The following is a 22,177-nucleotide window of genomic DNA, read 5'->3' as shown; positions in this document are numbered from 1 at the left end:
GCTATCCTGAGCTCAAGCAGTCTTCCTGCTTCAGCCTTGCAAGTAGCTGCAACCACAGGGTAGGACAGGAATCTTAACACTCCTTTCTCAGCAATTTATGAATGAAGAAGACAAAATATTAGTTAGGTATAGAATATTTGAGTAACATAATTAAGGACCTTAGTCTAATAGATACTACATATTTCTGAATACATACACACACCGTCTATATGAATTAATGGATGCAAGGACATGTACTTGCATCTACTAATTCCTGTTGAAAAGAGACGAAATATTTACAAAAATGGGCCATGTACCAGGACACAAAGACTCCATAGAATCCCCAATATTAGTATGATCTAGACCATCTTTTTTGACCACAATGCAGTCATATGAGAAATCAGTAATGAAGAAATCATTTTGAAAAACTAGTACATATTTGAAAATTTAAATAAGCATAGTCTTCAGTAATTTACAAGCTAAAATATATAACTGATGTTAGAAAATTATTACTTATTAGCACTTAAGGAACATAACAAGTGGCACCTGAAAATTTACAGAACCAAATGTATGAGGAAAGAATTATTTTAGAAAAGGAGAACTACTAAAAATTAGTAAGTGCTTAGCTTCATTACTTTAGTTAAAAAAAAATCAAAACTATTAGTGGCTAAGAATGTAGCTCAGTTGTAGAAGGCTTGCATAGAATGCATGAGGTCTGGATTCAATACCCCGTACACACACACACACACACACACACACACACACATACACACACAAATCATAACACAAAAAGTAGAAAAAATAAACATAAGAATAGAATAAAATGAAATAGAAAACAGATTAAAAATGGAAAGCTGGTCAGACCCAGTGGCACATACTTATAACACCAGAAATTCAGGAAGCTGAGGCAGGAGGATCCCAAGTTGACTATCTCAAAATAAAAAGGGTTGGGGATGTAGCTCAGGGGTAGAGTAACCCTGGGTTAAATCCCCAGTGCCATAATAAAAATAAATAAATAAATAGATAGATAGATAGGAAAACTGAGTCTAAAAGAAAATAAAAACCTCAGTGTATTTCTAGAAAAAGGAAACTTAGATTCAAGGTGAAATAGACTCTGAATATACCTTTGGATGTTATATAACTACAAGCAATTAAAAAAAAAAACAACCCACTCATGATTGATGTGGTTGGGCAGACTTATAATCCTAGCTATTTCAGATGCTGAGGCAGGAGGATTCCTGGGCTATTTATTTATTTATTGGGGGTACTGGGGATTGAACTCAGGGGCACTTGACCATTGAGCCACATGCCCAGCCCTGTTTTGTATTTTATTTTATTTATTTATTTTTAAAAATTTTAATATTTTTTTAAGTTTTGCACGGACACAACATCTTTGTTGGTATGTGGTGCTGAGGATGGAACCCAGGCCGCACACATGCCAGGCGAGTGCGCTACCGCTTGAGCCACATCCCCAGCCCCACTATTTTGTATTTTATTTAGAGACAGGGTCTCACTGAGTTACTTGGCACCTCGCTTTTGCTGAGGCTGGCTTTGAACTCACGATCCCGCTCCGCCGCAGAAGTGTCTGCGCCTGGACCCGACCGCACCCGTGTGGGCCGCCAAGCAGCGCGTGCTCTGCGCCCTCAACCACAGCCTGCAGGACGCGCTCAACTACGGGCTCTTCCAGCCGCCCTCCAGGGGCCGGGCCGGCAAGTTCCTGGATGAGGAACGGCTCCTGCAAGAGTACCCTCCCAACCTGGACACGCCCCTGCCCTACCTGGAGGTGTCGAGCGGGCCCGGGGCGGGGGTGGGGGAGGCGGTCAGGGTGCGACCCCCAGCGCCGTGGCAGGAGTGGTGAAGGGCACAGCAGTGAGAAACACGCGGGGAATGAGTTGGAATGGTAGCAGTGCGCTGTGAGCGGTGTGTGCAGTGGGCAGTGGGCAGTGTGAGCAGCTTCGTGCGGGATAAGCAGTGTTGCAGTGTGGGCAGGGAGACTAGTGTGGACAGTGTATGTGGTGCGTGCAGCAAGCCGTGTGGGGGGTACACAGTGAGCAATGTGCAGCACATGCAGTCAGCGCGCGCGTGGTGTGAGCAGTTTGAACAGCATGTGCAGTGAGCATCCAGTATTGCTCCGCAGTGAGGAGTGTGAGAAGTGAGTGCCCCGGGGGCTGGGGGGTGTGAACACCGTTATCTGTGTGCAGTTTGTTCCCTGCCCCCCACTGAGAGGTCTTCTGAAGTGGACCTGAGTGTACTCTGCTCAGTCATGACGTAAAGGTGCCCTTCCAGGAAGGGGGGGGGGGTTACAGAGACTGAGTCATGATAGTGAAGTCTTGTAGTTTGGGGAAGGGGGAGGGTGATAACCTCAATGGGCACTGAATTAAGAGGGTAGCTGAGGTCAAGGTTGACCTGACTTTCATGGTGACATAGGGAAGTCTTAGAGGGGTTAGAGAGGGGATATCTAGGAAGGTAAGACTGGTAGCCGATGTTGGGAGAGGAGTGGGATTTCCCAGGGAATATTGGGGATGAGAATGAGTCAGGGTAGGAGCCTGCCACTTAAGATGGCCAGGTACTTGCCTTTCATGGTGCCACATGCCACGTTCAGTGTGCTGGGTAGGTGACAGCTGTCAGCTGTGTGTCTACCATGGTAGTGTGTGCCTGGGCCTTCCATGGCTGTTAAGTGGCAGTGCCCTTGACAGATGTGTATAGGAGGGCTCTGTGATGGTGAGCACTGTGTGTATGTGTGTGTGTGTGTGTGAGAGTGCAGATGATGGTGGTCGCCACTTTCTTCACTGGGGTGGGTACCTTTTCTCCACCTTTTCTTTATCTGAGCAGTTTCGATACAAGCGGCGTGTTTATGCCCAGAACCTCATTGATGACAAGCAGTTTGCAAAGCTGCACACAAAGGTAAAGATATCATTATGGGAAGGGGACCCCATGGCCACTGTCCCCACCTCTAGCTTAGGGCTGACCCACTGATCCCCCCTCCCCTCCCCCCAAGGCCCATTCTGTTGTCAGAGGTCCAGATGTGGGTTTTGGAGCTACTGGAAGGCTGGGTACAGATTCCAGGACCATGGCCAGAGATGGCTAGTCCTGTATTGGCTCCAGTCAGATCAGACTCTCAGTTATCCCCTGGCCTAGTGGGTGGAGTGTCCTGTGAGAGGCAAAGCAGACAAGCATCTGATGTGTTGATTGTTGGGGACAAGAGGCCCAGTGCTTATTACCACCTGGTGCTGAGAAGTGTTGTCATTAGGCATCTCAAGGATGCTCTCCCTAGAGGGACTCTCGTTACTCTATTTCATGTGAGCAGACTGCATGGCAGAGGGGTCAAGTCACCTACTTGTGACTGTGCAGCCAAAAGCTGGGCCCAGATCTGTCTGACTCTGCCCTGTTCCTGGCTCATGCATGAGGTGTCTGTATTGTTGGGTGCCACCTCCAGGGGGTCCTGATCTTATGAAATCTGGGGGGCATTGCACTACTTCCTCTGAATGTGCTGGGGGAAAGATGGGTGTCTTGGCCTCCCCCATGGGCAGATTCCTTGACCCCTCACCCCAGCTCTGTGGCCTAGTGTGTGTTTGTTTGCTGGACACTTGCTAGTTGGACCTGGAGCGGAGGTTAGGGTCCCTGTGCCAAGACTCCACTCATGACCCCAGATTTTCAGGCTTCTGAACCAGGCATTTCTGCCGTCTAGGGCAGGTGGTGGTCAGTGGCTCTGGCTCTGTGGCCAGGCAGGCATCATGTAAGAAGATCCTGCTTTCCTCCATTGCTCCTTTGTGATTCTGTCACTTAGGCCACTGCCCCATATTGGCTTTCTCCTGACTTCTTCCCAGTGACCAATAGAACACTAGTGTCTACTCCTTAGTGAGTCCTGCTTGCTTTGGGAATGCACTGGAACTCCTCACCACAGCCCTGCGTCCTGCTCTGGGGTTCCCCTGGCCTTGTACTCCCCCTTCCAGTCCTGGGGCTGGCTGAGGTCTCTCCCCTGAGCCTTTGCATAGACCCTTCCCTTGGCTGGAGTAGCCTTCCTCCAGTTTTATCGCCCCAACCCATGGCAGTGTCCCTAGCTGCCCCCTCCTGCCCTGCTGCATGCTGAGTGTCCAGAGGCCCTGGGCCTTTTGTGTGGTGTTCCTGCCATGTGGGCGCAGGAGGCTTTGTTGAGCGAACTGACTCAGGACTGGGAAAATGGATAAAAGGTGGCCCCCAGGGTCAGCCAGGGGGTGGGCTGGTGAGCAAGGACTAGAGAAGAGGTCTTGGGAATGATGAGCATTTGGGTTGCCATAGGGCTAGCTCAGGGCTCTTCTACTCTGGTCATGTTGGGCACAGGAGCCAGGAGACAGAGCCAGGACAGTGACTGAGGTTGAGGATGTGAACTTGCTTGGGCATGGCTGTGGCAAGGCTGGCTGAGCTGATTGCTGTGGGAGGATTTGGGTATCAGGACTCGGGGCAGGGCTTTGAGTGGCACCATGGGCTCAGCCAAGCTGGAATCGTAGCTGAGGCATGGTGTAGGGCTGAGGGTGGACCAGCTGGGTGACAGGTCAGTCTGCTGGGGGTGGTGCATCTGGTGGCCTGAGGCTTACTGGAGAAAATGTGGGGTTGGGGGTCAGATGGCTGTGGTCATCTGAGACAGTTGGTATTCCAGGCAAACCTGAAGAAATTCATGGACTATGTCCAGCTGCACAGCACAGACAAGGTGGCCCGTCTTCTGGACAAGGGGCTAGACCCCAATTTCCATGACCCCGATTCAGGAGGTAAGAAGCAGAGCAGGGAGGGACTGCCCTTTGAGTGGCTAGGACCCTGACTTTCATCTGTCCCTTGAACCCAGAGTGCCCTCTGAGTCTTGCGGCCCAGTTAGACAATGCCACGGACCTGCTGAAGGTGCTGAGGAATGGTGGTGCTCACCTGGACTTCCGCACTCGAGATGGGCTAACTGCCGTGCACTGTGCCACCCGGCAGCGGAATGCAGGGGCATTGACGGTCAGTGGAGGGCCATGGGTGGAGGAGCACATGGCCTGGTGGGGCTGGAGGAAGCCAGGCCTGGCATGAACATTGAGCTGCCTCACTCTCAGACCCTGTTGGACCTGGGTGCTTCACCTGACTACAAGGATAGCCGCGGCCTGACACCCCTGTACCACAGTGCCCTGGGTGGCGGTGATGCCCTCTGCTGTGAGCTGCTTCTCCATGACCATGCGCAGCTGGGGACCACTGATGAGAATGGCTGGCAGGAGATCCACCAGGTGGGTAGAGAGTGTGCTGCAGGGCCTGGCTGTGTGCGGATGGGGGCCCAGCCTCTGTCCGGCCTCTGCAGTACTTCCCTCCTCTCTAGGCCTGTCGCTTCGGGCACGTGCAACACCTGGAGCACCTGCTATTCTACGGAGCCAACATGGGTGCCCAGAATGCCTCGGGAAACACAGCACTGCATATCTGTGCTCTCTACAACCAGGTGTGACCATACACGGTGTTCTATATGTGTGCACTGCCTGTTGGAGTGCCTCAAAGCACGCCTGTGTGCCCGCGTACACATACATGTGCATGCTGGTACACAGGTGGCTCTGTGTCCCAGCTGTGTGCCATTCCATGTGTGTCCTGTGTCCTGCAGTGAGTTGTGGCTACAGGATGGCCGTATGGGCCTTCCTGTACAGTCTGTCTCCTGAGTACAGATGTATCATGTGTGTGTACACGTCGGCCCATGAGGCCATCCTGGTGTTCACTGGGCACATCCAGACCCTCTGGGCTGCTGGGACCTGCCTAGGCATAACTACCTGGGGTTGGGGGTCGGATGGCCGTGTGCAGAGAACATGTAGATGTGAGTGCCCTATCCTACACAACTGTAGGTGCACCTCTGCGTGTGCCTCTTGCTGCACCTGGTCTGGTCTCTCCAGCCATGCAGTGTGACCCCTGCTGCCTCCTGACAGGAGAGTTGTGCTCGTGTCCTGCTCTTCCGAGGAGCCAACAAGGATGTTCGCAATTACAACAGCCAGACGGCCTTCCAGGTAGGTATGGTTCCTGGGAGTGAACTGGGGCAGCCTGTCTCTGTCGGCTTTGGTTTTCCAAACTTTGGTTCTCTGGAAGGCAACAGGGGAGAATCCACTTTCTGGATTGCTTTGGGAGGAGGTGAGCAGGATGGCCAGTGGTGGGATGTGTTGGATGCCCAGGCAGTGGGAGGGGCAGACAAGAAGCCCGGAGAACAGGTGTGGGCCTGATCCCCTGAGTGTGAGGCAGGGAGGCAGAGATCAAACCCCAAAGGGCACCACCCTGGCTCCTGACTTCCCCAGTGATGCCTCTGAGTTCTTTGTTCGGCCAGGCAGCCTGGGATATGTCACAGGGGCTGAGGCCATGGAGAGAGCGTGGGTCTCTTCTCAGTTGGAACACAGACCTCTGGTGAGACCTGTGGTCGTGTGGTCCAGGAGGACAGAGGCAGTGGTGCAGGGGTTTGGGCACATCTGGAAGTAGAGACGTCGGGGCCTATCAGGTGACTGGGTGACTGGCCCATCAGGGGTATAGTCAGGGAAGATGAGGGCTGCAGGTTGGCAGCTGGGGTGCCCTGGCCGACCCAGGAATGATGGTTGTGTGGAGGGGCAGATTAGAAGTTCTGGGAGTATGTCCCAGTGTGCCTGGGACCATCTCCTGGCTGGGAAGTCTCTTGGTCCTGGGCAGACTGGGTGGTGGGTCACTAGTTTCAGGGTCTGTGTGTAGGACCCTGTAAGTGCTGTCTGCAGCTACTGGTGTCCCGTTGGACTGCAGTGTTGTGACTGCAGAAGACTGTGCCTAGCAGCCTAGGGACCTCTGGGAGCAGCATGAGGTCGGGTGCCCCTAGACCTCCTCGCCACTCGGCGTGTCTTGACCTCCCCTTTCTCCCAGGTGGCCATCATTGCAGGGAACTTTGAGCTGGCAGAGGTCATCAAGACTCACAAAGACTCAGATGTCGGTGAGTTCTGCCCACCCATGGGCCTGTGTGGATTTGTGTGGGTATTAAAGGGCAGTAGTGGGTATTCAAGTGGCATGTCAAGGGCCCCCATCTGTAAGCCCAGGGTCATGCCCCAGAAAGGGCCTATGTTGATAAACAGATGTTTCAGTCAGGATCAAGAGCCTGGTGAGCCAGGCTCGCCCTGGGCTTAGGGTGGAACTTAGGGTCAGGGTCTGTGTTTTCTTTCTGGTCCTAGGAAGGGCCACCTGGGGGCACCGGGCTGTGGATCCCATTGCAGCCTGGAAACTGAAAGCCTTGGGAGACCACAACCTGCTTTTAGGGTGACAGGGATCTCCAGTGACGAGGGTGGAGACAGGTGGCCGGGGCAGGCCTCTGCAGTCGGGCTCTAGCGCCTGGTGGCCTGTGTGTCGGGGTGATGTGCCTGTGAGTGACTCACGGTCCCTGGAGGAAGGCCAGGATCTGGTGGGAGCCTGGCCCAGGCAGGTGGAGGAAGGGCCAGAACACACTCTTGCCCCTTTGGGCATGTGTGCCAGGCCGGCCATCTTGTGCAGGGTGGAGGGGCTGGACTTGCAGGAGCCCTTGAGCCTCCCTCCAGGAGAGTGCTGGCCACACCCTCTAGCTGCCTGGGTGGAGTGGGCTTCTATGTCTGTGGCTCTTTCTGGAACCTGGGCCCCAGGCTCCCCTTCTGCCCTGGAGGTCTATTCTGCTGTGGCTGTGGTGAGAACCTCATGATGGTAAGGTACGAGTCTCGGTATAGTAAGGGCTGGGGTTGGACTTTGGACAAGGGTTGAGACTAAGGTTAATTTTGTGTTTAGGGTCCCTTCCTCTGTGGAATTTCCCCTGAATCACTCCTCTCCACCAAGTCCCCGGAGCCCCAGCAGGGTGAGGGCCATGAGGACAGTGGGCAGACCCCCCACTGTAGAGGCAGCTGTGTGGAGCCCATAGGTCCTGGGTCCAGGTTCTGGCTAGGAGAGAACTGTGGGGAAGTTTGGGATTTGAATTAGGGCCAGGACAGGCTGATGGTGCACTAGAGGTGGCCTCTGGCCTGTGTCACGTGGGGGCCCTCTCTTCTGCTGTGGTGTCTGATCTGGGAAAGCTGTGAAGGTCTTGGTGCCTCACTTTCTCTTAAGTAGAGTGAGGTCTTTACCACTGTTCGAGTCCCTCTCCACTCTGGCCTCCTGCAGCTGGACTCTGGGGGGTAGGTGGCCTCTAGCTAGTTGGTTGGAGGGAGGGGGCTTGTTTGTGGTCCAGGTTGAGAGGCAAGAAGACCCTGCTGCCATCCTCCTAGGTCTCGGGGTCACCAGCGTGGAGGCTTGATGTTCTTCTAACCCAGGTGTGCTTGCTTGGTTGGGGTGAGACCCACTGTCTCTGTGCTGCAGAGTTATTTTTCAGTTTTAGGTGGACACAACATCTTCATTTATTTTCTGTGGTGCTGAGGATCGAACCCAGCGCCCCACACATGCCAGGCCAGCGAGCCCTCCGCCACTTGAGCCACATCCCCAGCCCTGGGCACACACCCTTGTCCTTTGGGCAGGAGGGGGCATTCATGAGGTTTATTCTGAGCCCCTTATCTCAAGTCACTGTCAACAACCCCCTAAAGGATGATTATTGGGCCTTTTGTTTGTTTGTTTTTTAGATAAAGAAGGAGACTAAGGCCCAGGGGGATTTGTGGCAGGGCCTGTATGTAAACCTGGGAATTCAGGGTCTGTTCTTCTTACCCGCTCCCATCTGCACACAGCTGCTCAGGGACACTCCCTGAATTGCCCCCAGGAGTCCCCCTGTCCTACTATGCCACCCCCATTTAATGACTTCCCACTTAGAATTTTAAAAAATGACCTCCCTGTTTCTGTTCAGCCACTTGTTTATGAGAGATTGACCAAAACCTGGTAGTAAGTGCCACCATTGCGCATAGGAGAAGCTGGATCTGCCCACCATCTTGCTCCTTATTCCTCAGTGAAAGTATCACCTGGTGCCTCCAGGGAACCCTGTCATCCTCCAGAGGCAGGACACCTCCTGCCCCTGTGTGCCTCTGGCCCACAGGGTAGCCTTCTCTTACCTTCTCAGGTATACACTCCTTGCACGTGTGTTCTCGGGGCCTTGTGGGCCATGGTGCACTTGATGAGTGCCCTGGAGCGGCACGTACTGTATAGTGACCACACTGCACACCGTCCGGTGTAGGTTCTGACCCAGCTGGCCTGGGTGGCACTGAGGTTCTGCCCTGAGCCAACTCTAGGTGCAGCAGTGTTGCGGGTCCTGCAGCCACACTGTGTGATGGGCATGGACCTGGCTTGAAAGACAATGCCCAGCAAGCATGTCCAGCCCGTAGCCCTCATCTTTTTTTTTTTTTTAATGGAAGTGAAATATACATACTGTAAAATTTTGATTGAATAGTTCTGTGGCCTTTCTTATATCCACAATGTTGTACAACCAATTCTTTTGAACCTCAAAACATTTTTATCTTCCATAACTACCACAGATGTGCTAAGCAGTCATTCTGCAATGCCCTCTCCCCAGCCTGTTGGCATACACACACTTTCTGTCTCTGTGGATTTACCTTTTTTGCTCTTTCATGTAACCAGAATTGTGCAGGGTGACTCTGTGTTTGGCCTCTTTAACTCAACATGTGTTTGACCTTCCTCTATCTTGTAGGGTGTTTCACTGCTTTGTTACTTTTTATGGCTGAATAATATTCCATTGTTTTATGTGACATGTTGTTTATCCATTCATCCTTTGGTGGATATGTAGGTTGTTTCTACCTCCCTCCTGCCACTGCCCCTGGCTTGGTACTGGAGATTGAACCCAGGGGTGCTCTACCCCTGGGCTATATCCCCAGCCCTTTATTTTTATTTAATTTTAAATTTTTTGAATTTTTTGGTGATACTGGGGCTTGAACCCAGGGCTGCAAGCTCTCTGTCAGGAGTCGCTTTCTTGATAATGTCTTTTGATGTCAAAATTTTAACTTTATAAGATCTAGTGTATCTCTTTATTTTTGACTTAGGGGTCTCCCTGAGTTGCCCAGGCTGGTCTTAAACTCTGGGCTCAAGTGATCCTCCTGTCTCAGCCTCCCAAGTAGTTGGGACTACAGACACATACAACGGTACCTGGCTAGTTTTTCTTTTATCACTCATGCTTTTGATGTCATATTTAATAATCAACTGCCACATTTAAGGTCATTTAAGCACATTTCAGTTTTAAAGAGTTCATTGGCATGTTCTGCAATCATGAATGGGGAGAATCACAGAAGCAAAATAGAGCAACTGTGCTCAGCTGGAACTTGGTTGGTGGATTCTGATTGGACCTGTTTCTAGTTTCAGTTTACCATTTACAGTGGGCTTTGGTGTGTTCATGTAGGAATTTACAGTGCCAGAGCCACCCCCATTTAATGACTTCCCACTTAGAATTTTAAAAAATGACCTCCCTGTTTTTGTTCAGCCACTTGTTTATGAGTGATTGACCAAAACCTGGTAGTAAGTGCCACCATTGCAGCTGGTTGTCGCTGTGGCATGTGCAAGGTTGCTGAACAAAAGTCCTCTGTTGTTCATCTCAGTTTCCTTGTTCTAAACACACTGTGAGACAGCCTGGCGTCCTGTTGATGCCTGCACACATTCAGGCCTTGACAGGAGGTAGTGTGCTGCAGACATTCCAGTGGTGGCTGTCAGAGGGTGACACCAGAGACCAGATGCTCCCTGGCCAAGGGCCCCCAATCAAGCTAAATAGTTTTTCTTTGGAGCAAAAGAAAAGCAAAATCAATGACTATAGCAAGCCATAAATTCAGCCGGAATCCAGAGGGAGTCAGCCAAGGAGTTTCCAGACTCGGACTCAAAGAAAGTGTGTTTCCTGGCTTGCAGTTAGAGCGTCTTGGTCATGGCATTGGGCATCTTGCTGAGCTCCCCGGTGGCCCACACTCAGGGGTGGGGCCACTCAGGGGTGGGAAGAACCCTGGAATTGCATCCAGGTATCCATCTGCAGCTTGTGGGGTTTCAGGAACAGGGCAATTCTTGTTAGTGTTGCCAAGTAGGAAAAGTGGGAGAAAATTAGATTGGAGGAATCCAGAAGAATTCAAGATCCAGTCCATCCACAGGTAGATAACAAAATTTGAAAACAATGAACTGGGGCTACAGCCTAATAACAGGTGCACCGTGGTTTTCCACCAAGGCATAATTTTTGTCTCTGTAGTTGTCCTAGTTTCTGCCAAGGTAATCAGAGTAAGATTGATTGAATGTGCAGTAATTCAGCCGTGTGAAATCTGGCCAGAGTTTATGTAAAGGCAGCACAGATGGTAGTTGACCACGTAGGCCCTTTACATTTGTTTAGTTGGTACTTTTTATAAGGAACCTTAGATTGGACTTTTAAAAACTTCGAAAGCTAGAAGTCAAATTAAGGCAAATCAGATGTTACCTACAGTGCTTGTAGAGTTACGAGAATTCTGTCTCCCAAGGTCTCCAAAACATCTTGAGGTTTGGGGACCTGCTACGAGGTACCAGTTTGTACTTATTGTGAGACTGGGAACCCCGGAAAAGCAGCATCCCTCACACATTCCCCAGTAGCAACATTCCAGTCAGGACCTTGATATTTCCAATTGTACCTTCCCCAAAAGAGAGAGGTTCTTGTTGAATCTGTGCAAATAACTGTTGCCACATAATTAAAATATACATAGTTAACTTTCCAGATTCTGGAGGATCAGATAGGGAGAAAAATATTTTACTATTACTCATGAAGATGTGAGTTACTAAATTGCTACAAGCTATAAATAACTTAAAAGGAAAAAAAATGTTTACTTAAATCTGGAAAATAAACCACTAACCAATAACCTTTCAAATAAAGTCATAAAATCATTGTCTTCATCAAGTTTCAGTCCACATCATTAATTCTTGTTCTGCTTGATCTTGGTCAGCAGTTTATCCAAACTACTGTTTTTATTTTCTTTGTCTTAAGAAAAGGGGGTCTTGCTGGGCATGGTGTAATCCCAGCAGCTCGGGGAGGCTGTAATCTCTGCAGCTCGGGAGGCTGAGGCAGGAGGGTTGCAAGTTCAAAGCTGGTCTCAGCAAAAGCTAGGCGGTAAACAACTCAGAGAGATCCTGTCTCTAAATAAAATACAGAGTAGTGCTGGCGAGTGGCTCCATGAGTTTGATCCCTGGCTATTCCCCACAATAAAAAGATAGGGGGAGGGGTCTTGCTGTGTTGCCCAGCCTGGCCCCTCTCTCCCAGGGCTCCTGTGGAGCTGAGGCTGTGGCTATTTGCCACTGCGTCTGTCCCGAAGTTGCTCCTCTTTCCTTATTCAGAACATATCCTTCTAGTTACCACTGCTTTGGGGAAGCATGCCTCACTTCCCAGCCACTTGCAGTGTTAGCTACTTACATTGATGGGCCCGTTCACCTCTTAGTAGCCTCAGTCTCTAAGGAAGATGAGTAAGGACTATGGAGCATTTAATGTTGGTGCCATCTCATAATACACATTTTCATGTCTTTCATTAACACCTAAATATATTTAGCTTCTCTATTACGTAAAGGCAGGATGCCAGAGTATGCGTGCTCTAAACATGTTCAGCAGTTGAACCCAGGGACACTCTGCCACATCCTCAGCCCTTTTTATTTCTTATTTTTAGACAGAGTTTTACTAAGTTACCTACACTGGCCTGTGCTTTGATCCTCCTGCCTCAGCTCTAGAGTCACAGGGATGACAGGTCTGCAGCACTGCACCCAGCTGGTAGTTCCCTGTTTTAACATGGGAATGATTCAACCATTTAATGATCATCAATATTTACTTTAATATTTTAAGTTACCAAAAGAAGATTTTGGAAACTATTTTTAAGTAGGCATATTCTTTAAAATGTTAATTATTTTTGAAAAGTTTATTGGAGAACTTTTTAAAATTTATATCTACCTAACTTTTCTTCTTCTGCGTTGGGGGGTTGCTGGGAATCAGATGTAAGGCATTGCCCAGGCAGGCAAACGCTCTACTACTGAGCTGTACCCCTAGCCCTGATTTACTGTTCTTAACCATTTCGCTTGAATTTCCCCTGAAAACTTCAACGAGACACTAAACAAAGCCCAAACTGAAGGCCTTTGGGAAGTGCTATCCCAAAATATGCTGCTTCCCGAATCTTGGTCACCTGGCCTGGAAGGTGTTTGTAGAGAGCAGGTTAGGGGAGGGGCTTTCTTTGGATGCCCCGTCTGTCCTGTCTGAAGGTAGATGCTCCCACAAACCCAGTGTCTTCTGTCTGCTCCTTATACCATCATCCTGTTCTGCTTTATTTCTGTTGACAAATAAGGCAAGATTAAAAAATGTCACAGAAGCCGAGAAATTTAAAAGTTAAACATGGTTCTTCCCTTCTTTTTTTTTTTTTTTCCTTCTGTGACTGTCTTGTATCAAGCACTTCATTTTCACTGTGTGTTTTGCTTTTAGGTTAATTTATGGTTCATGGTCTTAAATATCTAGCATAGACCATACAAGTCTGTCTGACCAGCAGCCCAGGAAAACTGACATTGTCAAAATATTCATATTCTTGTTTTACTAACAATTTAAAAACCAGCTTTATGTACCAGAGATCTACCTAAATTTTGTGAACTTAGGAGGGAAAAACCCAAAACACATTTGGGCCGTTTCTCTGTTTCTGAGAGTTTTAGGAATCATTCATATGCATGCTCATTTGTCCTGAAGCCAATTTAAATAAAACTTTCTTAAAGGATTTGTCAGTTGTTTTAGTAGTACCATATGAAAGATCATACAAACATACACATAAAACAGGCTGGCGTGTAGCTCAGTGGTAGAGTGCTTGCCTAGTAAGAACTAGGGTTGATCTCCAGTACACAAACACATACACACACACACACACAGAAAAAAAAAAGAAGAAGAAAGAAAAAGAAGGAGAAGTCTTTGAGGGCTGATTGGAATTCCTTAAGAAAAATAAAACTGCCCCGTGGACTGTGGTTTGTAATAGGTTTGTCTTTTGTCTATAGGTCTGGTGGATCAGGCATTCTAGGAATAGCTTTCCATGGTCATCTGTGGGTTGCAGGCTTTTTTTTTTTTTTTTTTTTACCACGTGTGGACCCCATGTGTGTTACTGTGGCCCCGGGCATCACCTCAGGGTGACAGGCACCTCAGGTCCCGTCACTATGTGCTTGGTCACACGAGCTCAGGGCAGATCCCTGCTGGTGATGCTCTGAGCCTGAGATTTTGACCACAGCACAGGGATTAAAAAGCAGACTGATGGCCTGACTTATAAACACTGACCCAGCCCTCTTCTCTTCCTTTGGGGTGGGACTGTAGACCAGGGAAGAGTCAATGGTTATGAACAGGCAGAGGTCAGGGAGGAAGACAGGTCAGGCACCTCTGCGTATCAGTCCAAGTATAGTTTCTGAGGCTTTCAATGTCCCTGCCTCTTTTCCTGTGCCCTAACAGACAAGTGATCTTGCTTAGGTTAAACAAACTGTACTGTGGTACCCAAACTTCTAGATCATTCAGTAATATTCTCCATTTCTCTAGAAAGTTCAGGCTTCCATATAGAGTCCCAGACTCCCTGGAATAAATAAGCTAGCAATTCCCTGTCTTTCTGGGACCTTTGGTACCAAGGTATTTTACCAAAGCCAGTCAGCACCTATCTGGTTTCTGCTGTGACTTCAGAACCCAGTGCAGATCAAGAATTGCTCAAATGAACTTCCATCAATGGCAGAGCCCAGAGATTGTGCTTTGTTTGCTTCTTGCCCCTGTTAAATATCATCACTTTGAATGCAAGATCTGATAAAAGAAAAAGTGAAGCACATTTAAATTTTAAAAATTTAAAAATTTTTATTTTGAAAAACATGAGTATTCTGCAATCATGAACAGCATGGAGGTAGTGTTCTTCCAGGAGGGGAGCGGGAAAAACACTTAAAGAGTAGTTATGGAGGCAGGACAGAGGGACTGTGCTCAGCTGGACCTTGGTTGTGGTTTCTGATTGGACCTGTTTCTAGTTTCAGTTTACTGTTTACAGTGGGCTTTGGTGTGTTCATGTAGGAATTTACAGTGTCAGAACCACCCCCATCTAACGGCTTCCCAGTGAGAACTTTTTTCTACCATTCTGTTTTTTTTCTAAGAGTGTTATGGGTTTAGCTCTTATGTTTAGGCATTGATTTATTTTAAGTTAATGTTTGTATGTGGTGTAAGGTAGAAATCTGTCTTCATTTTTTTGCACATGGATATACAATTGTCTGGCACTGTTTATTGAAAGGACTCTCATTCTTATCCCATTGAATGATCTTGGCATTCTTTTCAAAATCATGTGGCCATCAATATGTGAGTTCATTTCTGGGTTCTCAGTTGTATCCCATTGGGTCTATGTGTCTGTTTTTTTTTTGGGGGGGGTACTTCTCTACCACTGAATTACAGAGCGATTAAAAAAAATCTCCCAATAAAAAAGCAGTCCTTTTAATTTTTAAAAAATTTATTTAAATTTTTATTATTAATATTTTTTAGTTGTAGATGGACACAATAGCTTTATTTTATTTATTTATTTTATGTGGTGCTGAGGATCAAACCCAGTGCCTCACAAGTGCTAGGCGAGTGTTCTAATACTGAGCTATACCACCAGTCCCCTTTTAATTTTTATTATTTTGTGATGCTGAGAATCAAACCCAGGGCCTCACTCAGGCCAGATAGCTGTTCTACCACTGAGCTACATCCCTAGCACCCCCCCCCCCCTTTTTTTTTTTTGATTTTGAGACAGGGTCTCACTAAGTTGCTTAGCACTTCATTGAGTTACCCAGGCTGGCCTTGAATTTATGATTCTCCTGCCTCAGCCTCCCAAATTGCTGGGATTACAGGTGTGCACCATCACGCCTGGCCTACATGTTTCTTCTTATGCCAGTATTCACATGATTTTGATTGCTCTAGCTTTGGTAAGTTTTAAAATTAGGATGTTTCAAATCTAGAGATCTCCTTCAACTTTGTTCCTCTTTTTTGAGACCGTTCACATTGTGACTCTGTGAAAGTCATTGGGAGGTTTCAAATCAGGTTTCCTTCCGTTTTGTTCCTCTTTTTGGATAGTGTTTTGTTTAATCAGGGCCCCTTGCAATTCTTTGTGGATTTGAAGATTTTTGTTCTATTTCTGCAAAAATAACTTTGATAGGCTTGCATTGGATCTGTGATCATTCTGTGATATCTTTTTAACAATATTCTAATTAATGACATGAGATTTCCTCCCATTTATTTAGGTCTTCTTTAAGAAATGTTTTGTCATGTTTGGTTTACAAATCTTTTACTTTCTTAGTTAAATTATTCTTGGGTATTTTATTTTTTGGATGCTATTACAAATGGAGTTATCTTAATTTTCTTTTGGACTGCTCACTGCTTGTGTATAGAAACAGGTGATTTTTGTACATTTTGTACCCTAGAACTTTGCTCACTTTGTTTATTTGCTTTGGTAGCTTTCTTGGTGATTCTTGGGATTTTCTATGTTTAGGATCATGCCATCTGCAAATACAGGTAAATTTAACTCTTCATCCCCAATTTGGATGCCTTTCATTTGTTTTCTTTTTCTTCCCCTTTCTATACCTTGTTTTTCTTCTAATTGCTCCCCTAAAGTTTCCAGTACAGTGCTGAAGAGTGTTAATAAAAGTGGGCTTCCTGACTGTGCTCCTGATCCTAAGGAAAGCTTTTGACCTTCTTTCCTGAGTGGGATGTTAGCTGTGGGTTCTTTGCAAGTGTGTCTTGCCATGTTGAGGATGTTTCCCTCTAGTCTTACTGTCTGGTCCTCTGTATCAGTGGAAACAGTCATAAGGTTTCCCCCCCTGCTCTTATTGATGTCATGTATCACATTAATTTCAGTGGTCTCTAGATATATTTCTTTTTTTCTCTTTGTTTTAGTGCTGGGGATTGAACCCAGGGGTGCTCCATCACTGAGATGCATCTCCAGCCTTTAAAAAATTTTATTCTGAGGCTTTTAAAATTTTTATTTTGAAAAATATTTTTATTTATTAGAGGCAGCTTGCCTGGGACGTGGCCGCTCGATGGTGGCTTAGTGATAGAGTGGCCGAGCGTGGCAACTTAGGAACTTGGGAACCTCCTGGCTCACCTCTCCCATCACTGGGATTGTAGGCATGTGCCACTGTGCCTGGCTGGTTCTTTTCTTTGTCATGTCTTTATCTGGACTTGGCAATACCGGTCCCAAAGGATGAGTTGGGAAGTGTTGCCCTTGTTCTCTGTTTTGGAAGCCTGAGGAGGGTTGTTGCTGACTCTTCGGATGTTGGCAGGGCCCACAGTGTGCCACAGATGTTGGACTTCTCTTCCTGGGAAGGTTCGTGATTTCTGAATTGCAAACTTTGGTTGTTACAGGTCTGCTTAGATTTTCAGTTTCTTCTTGGTCTGTTTTGTTGATTTGTTTTCATCTGGGAATCTGTTCATCTTATCTAGCTTATCCGGTTTTTGGGGTGTTAGTCAGCTTTTCACCTCTGTGACCAAAGTATCTGACAAGAGCAGCTCTGAGAAGGAGAAGTGTTTGGGGCTCATGGTTTCAGACGTTCAATTCGTATCCCCTGACTCCATTTCTCTGGATGTGAAGTGAGGCAGAAAGACCATCAAGAGGAAGGACATGGTGGAGGAAAGCTTCTCATCTTATGGCAGCCAGGAAGCAGAGAGAAAAGGCCCCAGTGAGAGAGGAGCCAGAGACAAAACCTAATCCCCAAGGACACGAGCCCAGTGACCTACTTCCTTTAGCCAAGCCTAGTTGCACCCAGTAGTTCAGTCAAGTTGTTAATCCATCCAATAGACGTGTGTGTTGATTCGGTTTCAGCTCTCATAATCCAATTATTTCACCTTTGAACATTCTTCATTGTCTATGGCATGAGCTTTTTGGGGAACACCTTATATCCAAACTGTAACAGTTAGTAGGCGATTATTCATAGCATTATCTTGTAGTCTAATGCTACAAATATTTCTGGTTTTAGCTGATTTTGTCCATCTTCTCTCTTTTTTAGTCAGTCTAGTGGAAGTTTTGCCAGTTTTGTTGATACTTACAAAGACAATTTTTCATTTCATTGATTCTCTGTTAGTTTTCTATTTTGACTATCTCTGCTCTGATCTTATTATTTCCATTTCTCTAGTAGCATTCCTTCCTTTTGCTCTCTTTTTCTGGTTCCTTAAGGTATACAATTAAGTCATTAATTTAAGACTTTCCTCTTCCTTTTTGGTCCTAGAGATTGAATCCAGGTCTTTGCCCATGCTGTACCCACAGCCCCATGCCTTTTTAAATGTAGATGTTTATAGCTATAAATTTACCTTTAAGTGTTGCTTTGTTGCATATTATCACTTTTGTTATGCTGAATTTTTTTTTTGTCTCAAAATCAATTCTAATTTTCCTTTTAGTTTCTTTTTTGATGTGGTTGTTAAAGTGTATGGTATTTAAGTTGGGCATGACGGTGCACACCTGTGATTCCAGCTACTTGGGACGCTGAGGTGGGAAGATCTAAGTTTGAGGCAACTTAAACCCTGTGTCAACTGGATTAAATCATCAGTCTTCTGTCTGTCTTTCTTTCTGTCTCTCTCTCTCTCTCACACACACACACACACACGCGCGCGCACACAGGTGTGGCATTTACTTTTCATATACAGATTTTCCAGTTTTCTTCTATTCTTTATTTTTAGCTTCATTCGATTGTGCTTGAAGAAGATACTTTGGTTTTAGTCTTTAAAATGTATTGAGATTAGACTCGTTTTGTTGTCAAACGTGTGGTCTATGTTGCTCCGTGTGCGCTTGAGAATTCCCTAGTGTGCTCTCTGCTGGGTGGGAGAGCCCGCACGCCTGCCAGGTGGACGGCTGAGGTTCCTCTCTTCACTGCTCTTCTCTCCGGGGGTTCTGTCCACTGTGGAAGCGCAGTGTTGGCACCTACAGTTGCCCTGGTGACTGCCTGTTCCCTCTTTAACCATGCTACTGTTGACTTCTGATAGTTTGGTCGTCTGTTGTTTGGTGCTTATACTTTAATAATCATTAATCTTTGTAATTAGTTGAGCCTTTTACCATTGTTTAATGTCCTTTGTCTTGTTACATTTTTAAATTTAAAGTTCTTTTGTCTGATGTTAATGTAGCCTCCCGGCTGTCTTTTGGTTGCTATTTATGTGAGAAGTCTTTTAACTCTTAACCTATTTATGTCTTTGGATCTAAAGTGATTTTCTAAGTATCATATGGTTGTATCACATTTTTTAGCTCATCATCTATTTCTAATAAAGTTTTATTGGAACACAGCTAGACCCATTTCTTTATGTATTTATTCACACTACTGTGGCAGATTATAGAGACTATATGGCTTTCAGAGAAGCCTGAGATAGTTACCATCTGTTTTCTTATGGTAATTTGTTGAAATTTGGTCTTTTTCAGTTTACCTGGCTGTAGTTAACCCCTTAAATAGTCTTGCATAGCAGTGGTCTAGTATAGTTGGTCATGGTTAGCCTATTTTGTGTCTACTGAAGTTCATGAAATGAGAAACTGACCGCAGATCTGGGCATACCCAAGCCTCATCAGGCTGAGAGGATAGCAGCTATGTGACCCCGAAGCTGGAGGTAGAGGCAGCTTGCCTGGGATGTGGCCTGTCTATGGTGGCTTAGTTATAGAGTGACCAACTGTCACAGTTTGCCTGGGATTGAAGCAGTTCCTAGAACACAGGATTTTAGTTTTAAAACCTGGGCAAACTAGGACAGTCGGTCACCCAGCTGGCTCTTCAGAGTCTCACCTGTGCCCTTCCACCCCAGTACCATTCAGGGAAACCCCCAGCTATGCGAAACGGCGGAGACTGGCTGGCCCCAGTGGCTTGGCATCCCCTCGGCCTCTGCAGCGCTCAGCCAGCGACATCAACCTGAAGGGTGAGGCACAGCCAGCAGCCTCTCCTGGGCCCTCTCTGCGAAGCCTCCCCCACCAGCTGCTGCTCCAGCGGCTGCAGGAGGAGAAAGACCGTGATCGTGATGGTGACCAGGAGAATGATGTCGGTGGCCCTTCAGCAAGCAGGGGCAGCCAGAGCAAGATCAGGTAGGAGGGGGCTGGGAGGCCTGGTGGGGAAGGGTGCCAGCACTGGGCTAGGTGTGGCAGTGGGAACAGGGAGAGGTGGTGCCTGGCCTTGGGGCTTGAGATGAGGACTCTCAGGGCCTTGACGGGCCTCCCTGGATGGAGGAGGGAAGAAGATGAGGCCCTGTGGGCTGGGGCAGGCTGATCTACACTTGTTTCTGGTTCAAGCTGGGGCTTGCTCTAGATAGTGGACAACTGAGAGAACATTCTAGGCAGAGAGGGTGTGGTTAGAAAACTCACTGCAATGTCGTGGCTGGTCATAAGTGAATATGGGATGCCTCTTCATGAAGGCTCAGAACCTACATGTGACAACCAGCCCTGTCTCCATGGTGTTCTGGTATCCCCAGTCCTGTACACCTATAGAACTCTTTACCACCCCCTGTGCCCCAGGACACTGAGAAAGTAGGGAATTTGAGGGTTTTGGAGTCCCCAGGACTTACAGTAGGAGGTGTGGACTGCAGCCTGTTGAAGCAGCAGGCTGCACAGAGGGGCTTGGGGTGCCGTTGCTCTCAGATTGCCACTGTGCTGGGCTCCTCCTTGGTAAGGTGGGATAATCTCATCCAAGGCGTTCCCTTTGAAAAGCCTTCCAGGGTGTGGTAGAGGCGTGTCTGCTGTGACCCTGATGCACTGCATGGGCAGCCCTGCTGGTTGTGGTGCCTGTGCTCCTTGTACCTTGAGAGCAGGAGTTGTCTTTGCTTCCCACTGTTTTCCAAGAGCCAAGCACATAGAAGGTGTTTGAAAACATTGTTGGAGGAAAGTATTATAACAGTGTGGTGTTTTCTGATGGCAGCTAGTTCTTAGAATCCTATCACTTGGTGCACCATTGAACAGAACAGCAAATGTGTCATCTGCATTCACTTCAGTGACTTATTAGACTGTGTCCCTGTGCTGTAGATAGGGGTCCTGATGCCCAGTTTAGTTCAGAAAAGTCTTGGGACTAGGAGTTGGCTACCTGGGCCCAGGTATTTGGCAGAGGGCTTGAGGTATAGCAGGAGCTCATGGAAGACTTTCTTTCTGTTACTCTTGCCCCTACTCATGCAGCCCCAACTCAGTGTTGACTTCAGTGTCTGTTTGTTTATGCCTAGACTTGCTGGACCCTGAAGGCTGCCTGTCTTGCCCCAAATTGCCATTCTCTCCTGAAGTTTTCACATAACCCCTTGGGCTTCTAAGGGGCAAATGGCCCTGTGGCTGAAAGAATGCATTCAGGATGTTGCCACTTCCCAGAAGGGCTTCTCCTGAGCCTGAGCCCTGTGGCAGCCACAGCTTCCTGCACCTGCTTGTGTGTTCATTCACCCTTTCAGCAGGTGCAAAACAAAGACTTGCCATGTCATGACCCCAGCTTGCTGGCTCTGTAGGATGGCAGGGTTCTTCCCTATAAATATCGGATAGGTGCCTGTGTCTCATGTGTTGGGAGCTAACAAGAGGGGCCCCAAGTGGGTTTTAGGACATGGACAGCTGGGCCCAATATAAAGAAGCAATTAGGGGGGCAGTGACCTAGGTATTGGACTGCTCTGGTGAGTGGACAGGGGTCTGTGGCCCTCAGGAGGGGGATCAAGGAAGTTTGGTGCACTCAGGAAGGACAGCGTCAGGGCAGAGGAAACCTGTGGTCAATGGCCAGAGGATGGCTTTTGTGTAGTGGTGTGGGGCTCTGAGTCCCCTTGTTGTTGGCTGAGCCTGGCGTGTCGTCCCTGGAAAGCCCAGAAATGTTATCTTCAGGGTCTGGCCCCAGTACAATACAGCTGAACCTAGAAGGGTGAGTTTGGAGGAATTTGGAGCTGAGAGTGGGTAACTTAATTGCCAGCAGAATGGGCAAGATCAGAGTAGTTTAGTTGGTTGCAGTGTGGTGAAGGGCTCAGAGGAAGGGGAGGGAAGGTGCCCACGCGGGAGGCTGGAGCATAGTAAGTGCTCCAGTCTGGGAGAACTTGCCCTGTTCCGTGCTAGGGAGCTAGGGCAGGCGCTTGAGCGGAGTGGAGGTGGAGGATTGAGACCTCAGGCTCGGTGCCCAGGTCTGAGGAGTGGTCTGGAGAGGGTGGTGAGCATGCAGTAGGCAGGGGCAGCAGGGGCAGGTGTCCAGGACGAGAGGACACAGGCCCGGAGGGAGGGGATTGGGGCATAGGGTGTGAGGAGGCCAGGCTCCCAGACACGCTGCACCCCTCCCTGTCCTTCCCCAGCACAGGCGTCTTTTCGGGTGCCCAGAGACCCGCCCAGCCATCCCCTGCGCCCACCCAGCAGCCACACTGGCCCCC

The 22,177-nt window shown here is 48.0% G+C and overlaps 1 protein-coding gene across 1 annotated transcript in view; it reads left to right on the top strand.

Moving 5' to 3' along the window:
- Positions 1-1,537: 1,537 nt before the first annotated feature.
- Shank3 (SH3 and multiple ankyrin repeat domains 3) overlaps positions 1,538-22,177 on the top strand; it is a gene marked incomplete at its 5' end in the record, with an annotated part of 54,491 nt that continues 33,851 nt past the window's right edge. Inside the window, 10 exon segments of the mRNA XM_048803229.1 lie at positions 1,538-1,762; positions 2,812-2,883; positions 4,616-4,724; positions 4,799-4,950; positions 5,043-5,210; positions 5,300-5,416; positions 5,889-5,966; positions 6,835-6,901; positions 19,622-19,895; positions 22,103-22,119. Coding sequence (XP_048659186.1) covers positions 1,538-1,762; positions 2,812-2,883; positions 4,616-4,724; positions 4,799-4,950; positions 5,043-5,210; positions 5,300-5,416; positions 5,889-5,966; positions 6,835-6,901; positions 19,622-19,895; positions 22,103-22,119 — 1,279 coding nt within the window.

This window comes from Marmota marmota, unplaced genomic scaffold (assembly GCF_001458135.2).
Source record: "Marmota marmota marmota unplaced genomic scaffold, marMar, whole genome shotgun sequence".
Classification (NCBI taxonomy): domain Eukaryota; kingdom Metazoa; phylum Chordata; class Mammalia; order Rodentia; family Sciuridae; genus Marmota; species Marmota marmota.
This window is presented reverse-complemented; position numbering and strand designations above follow the sequence as displayed.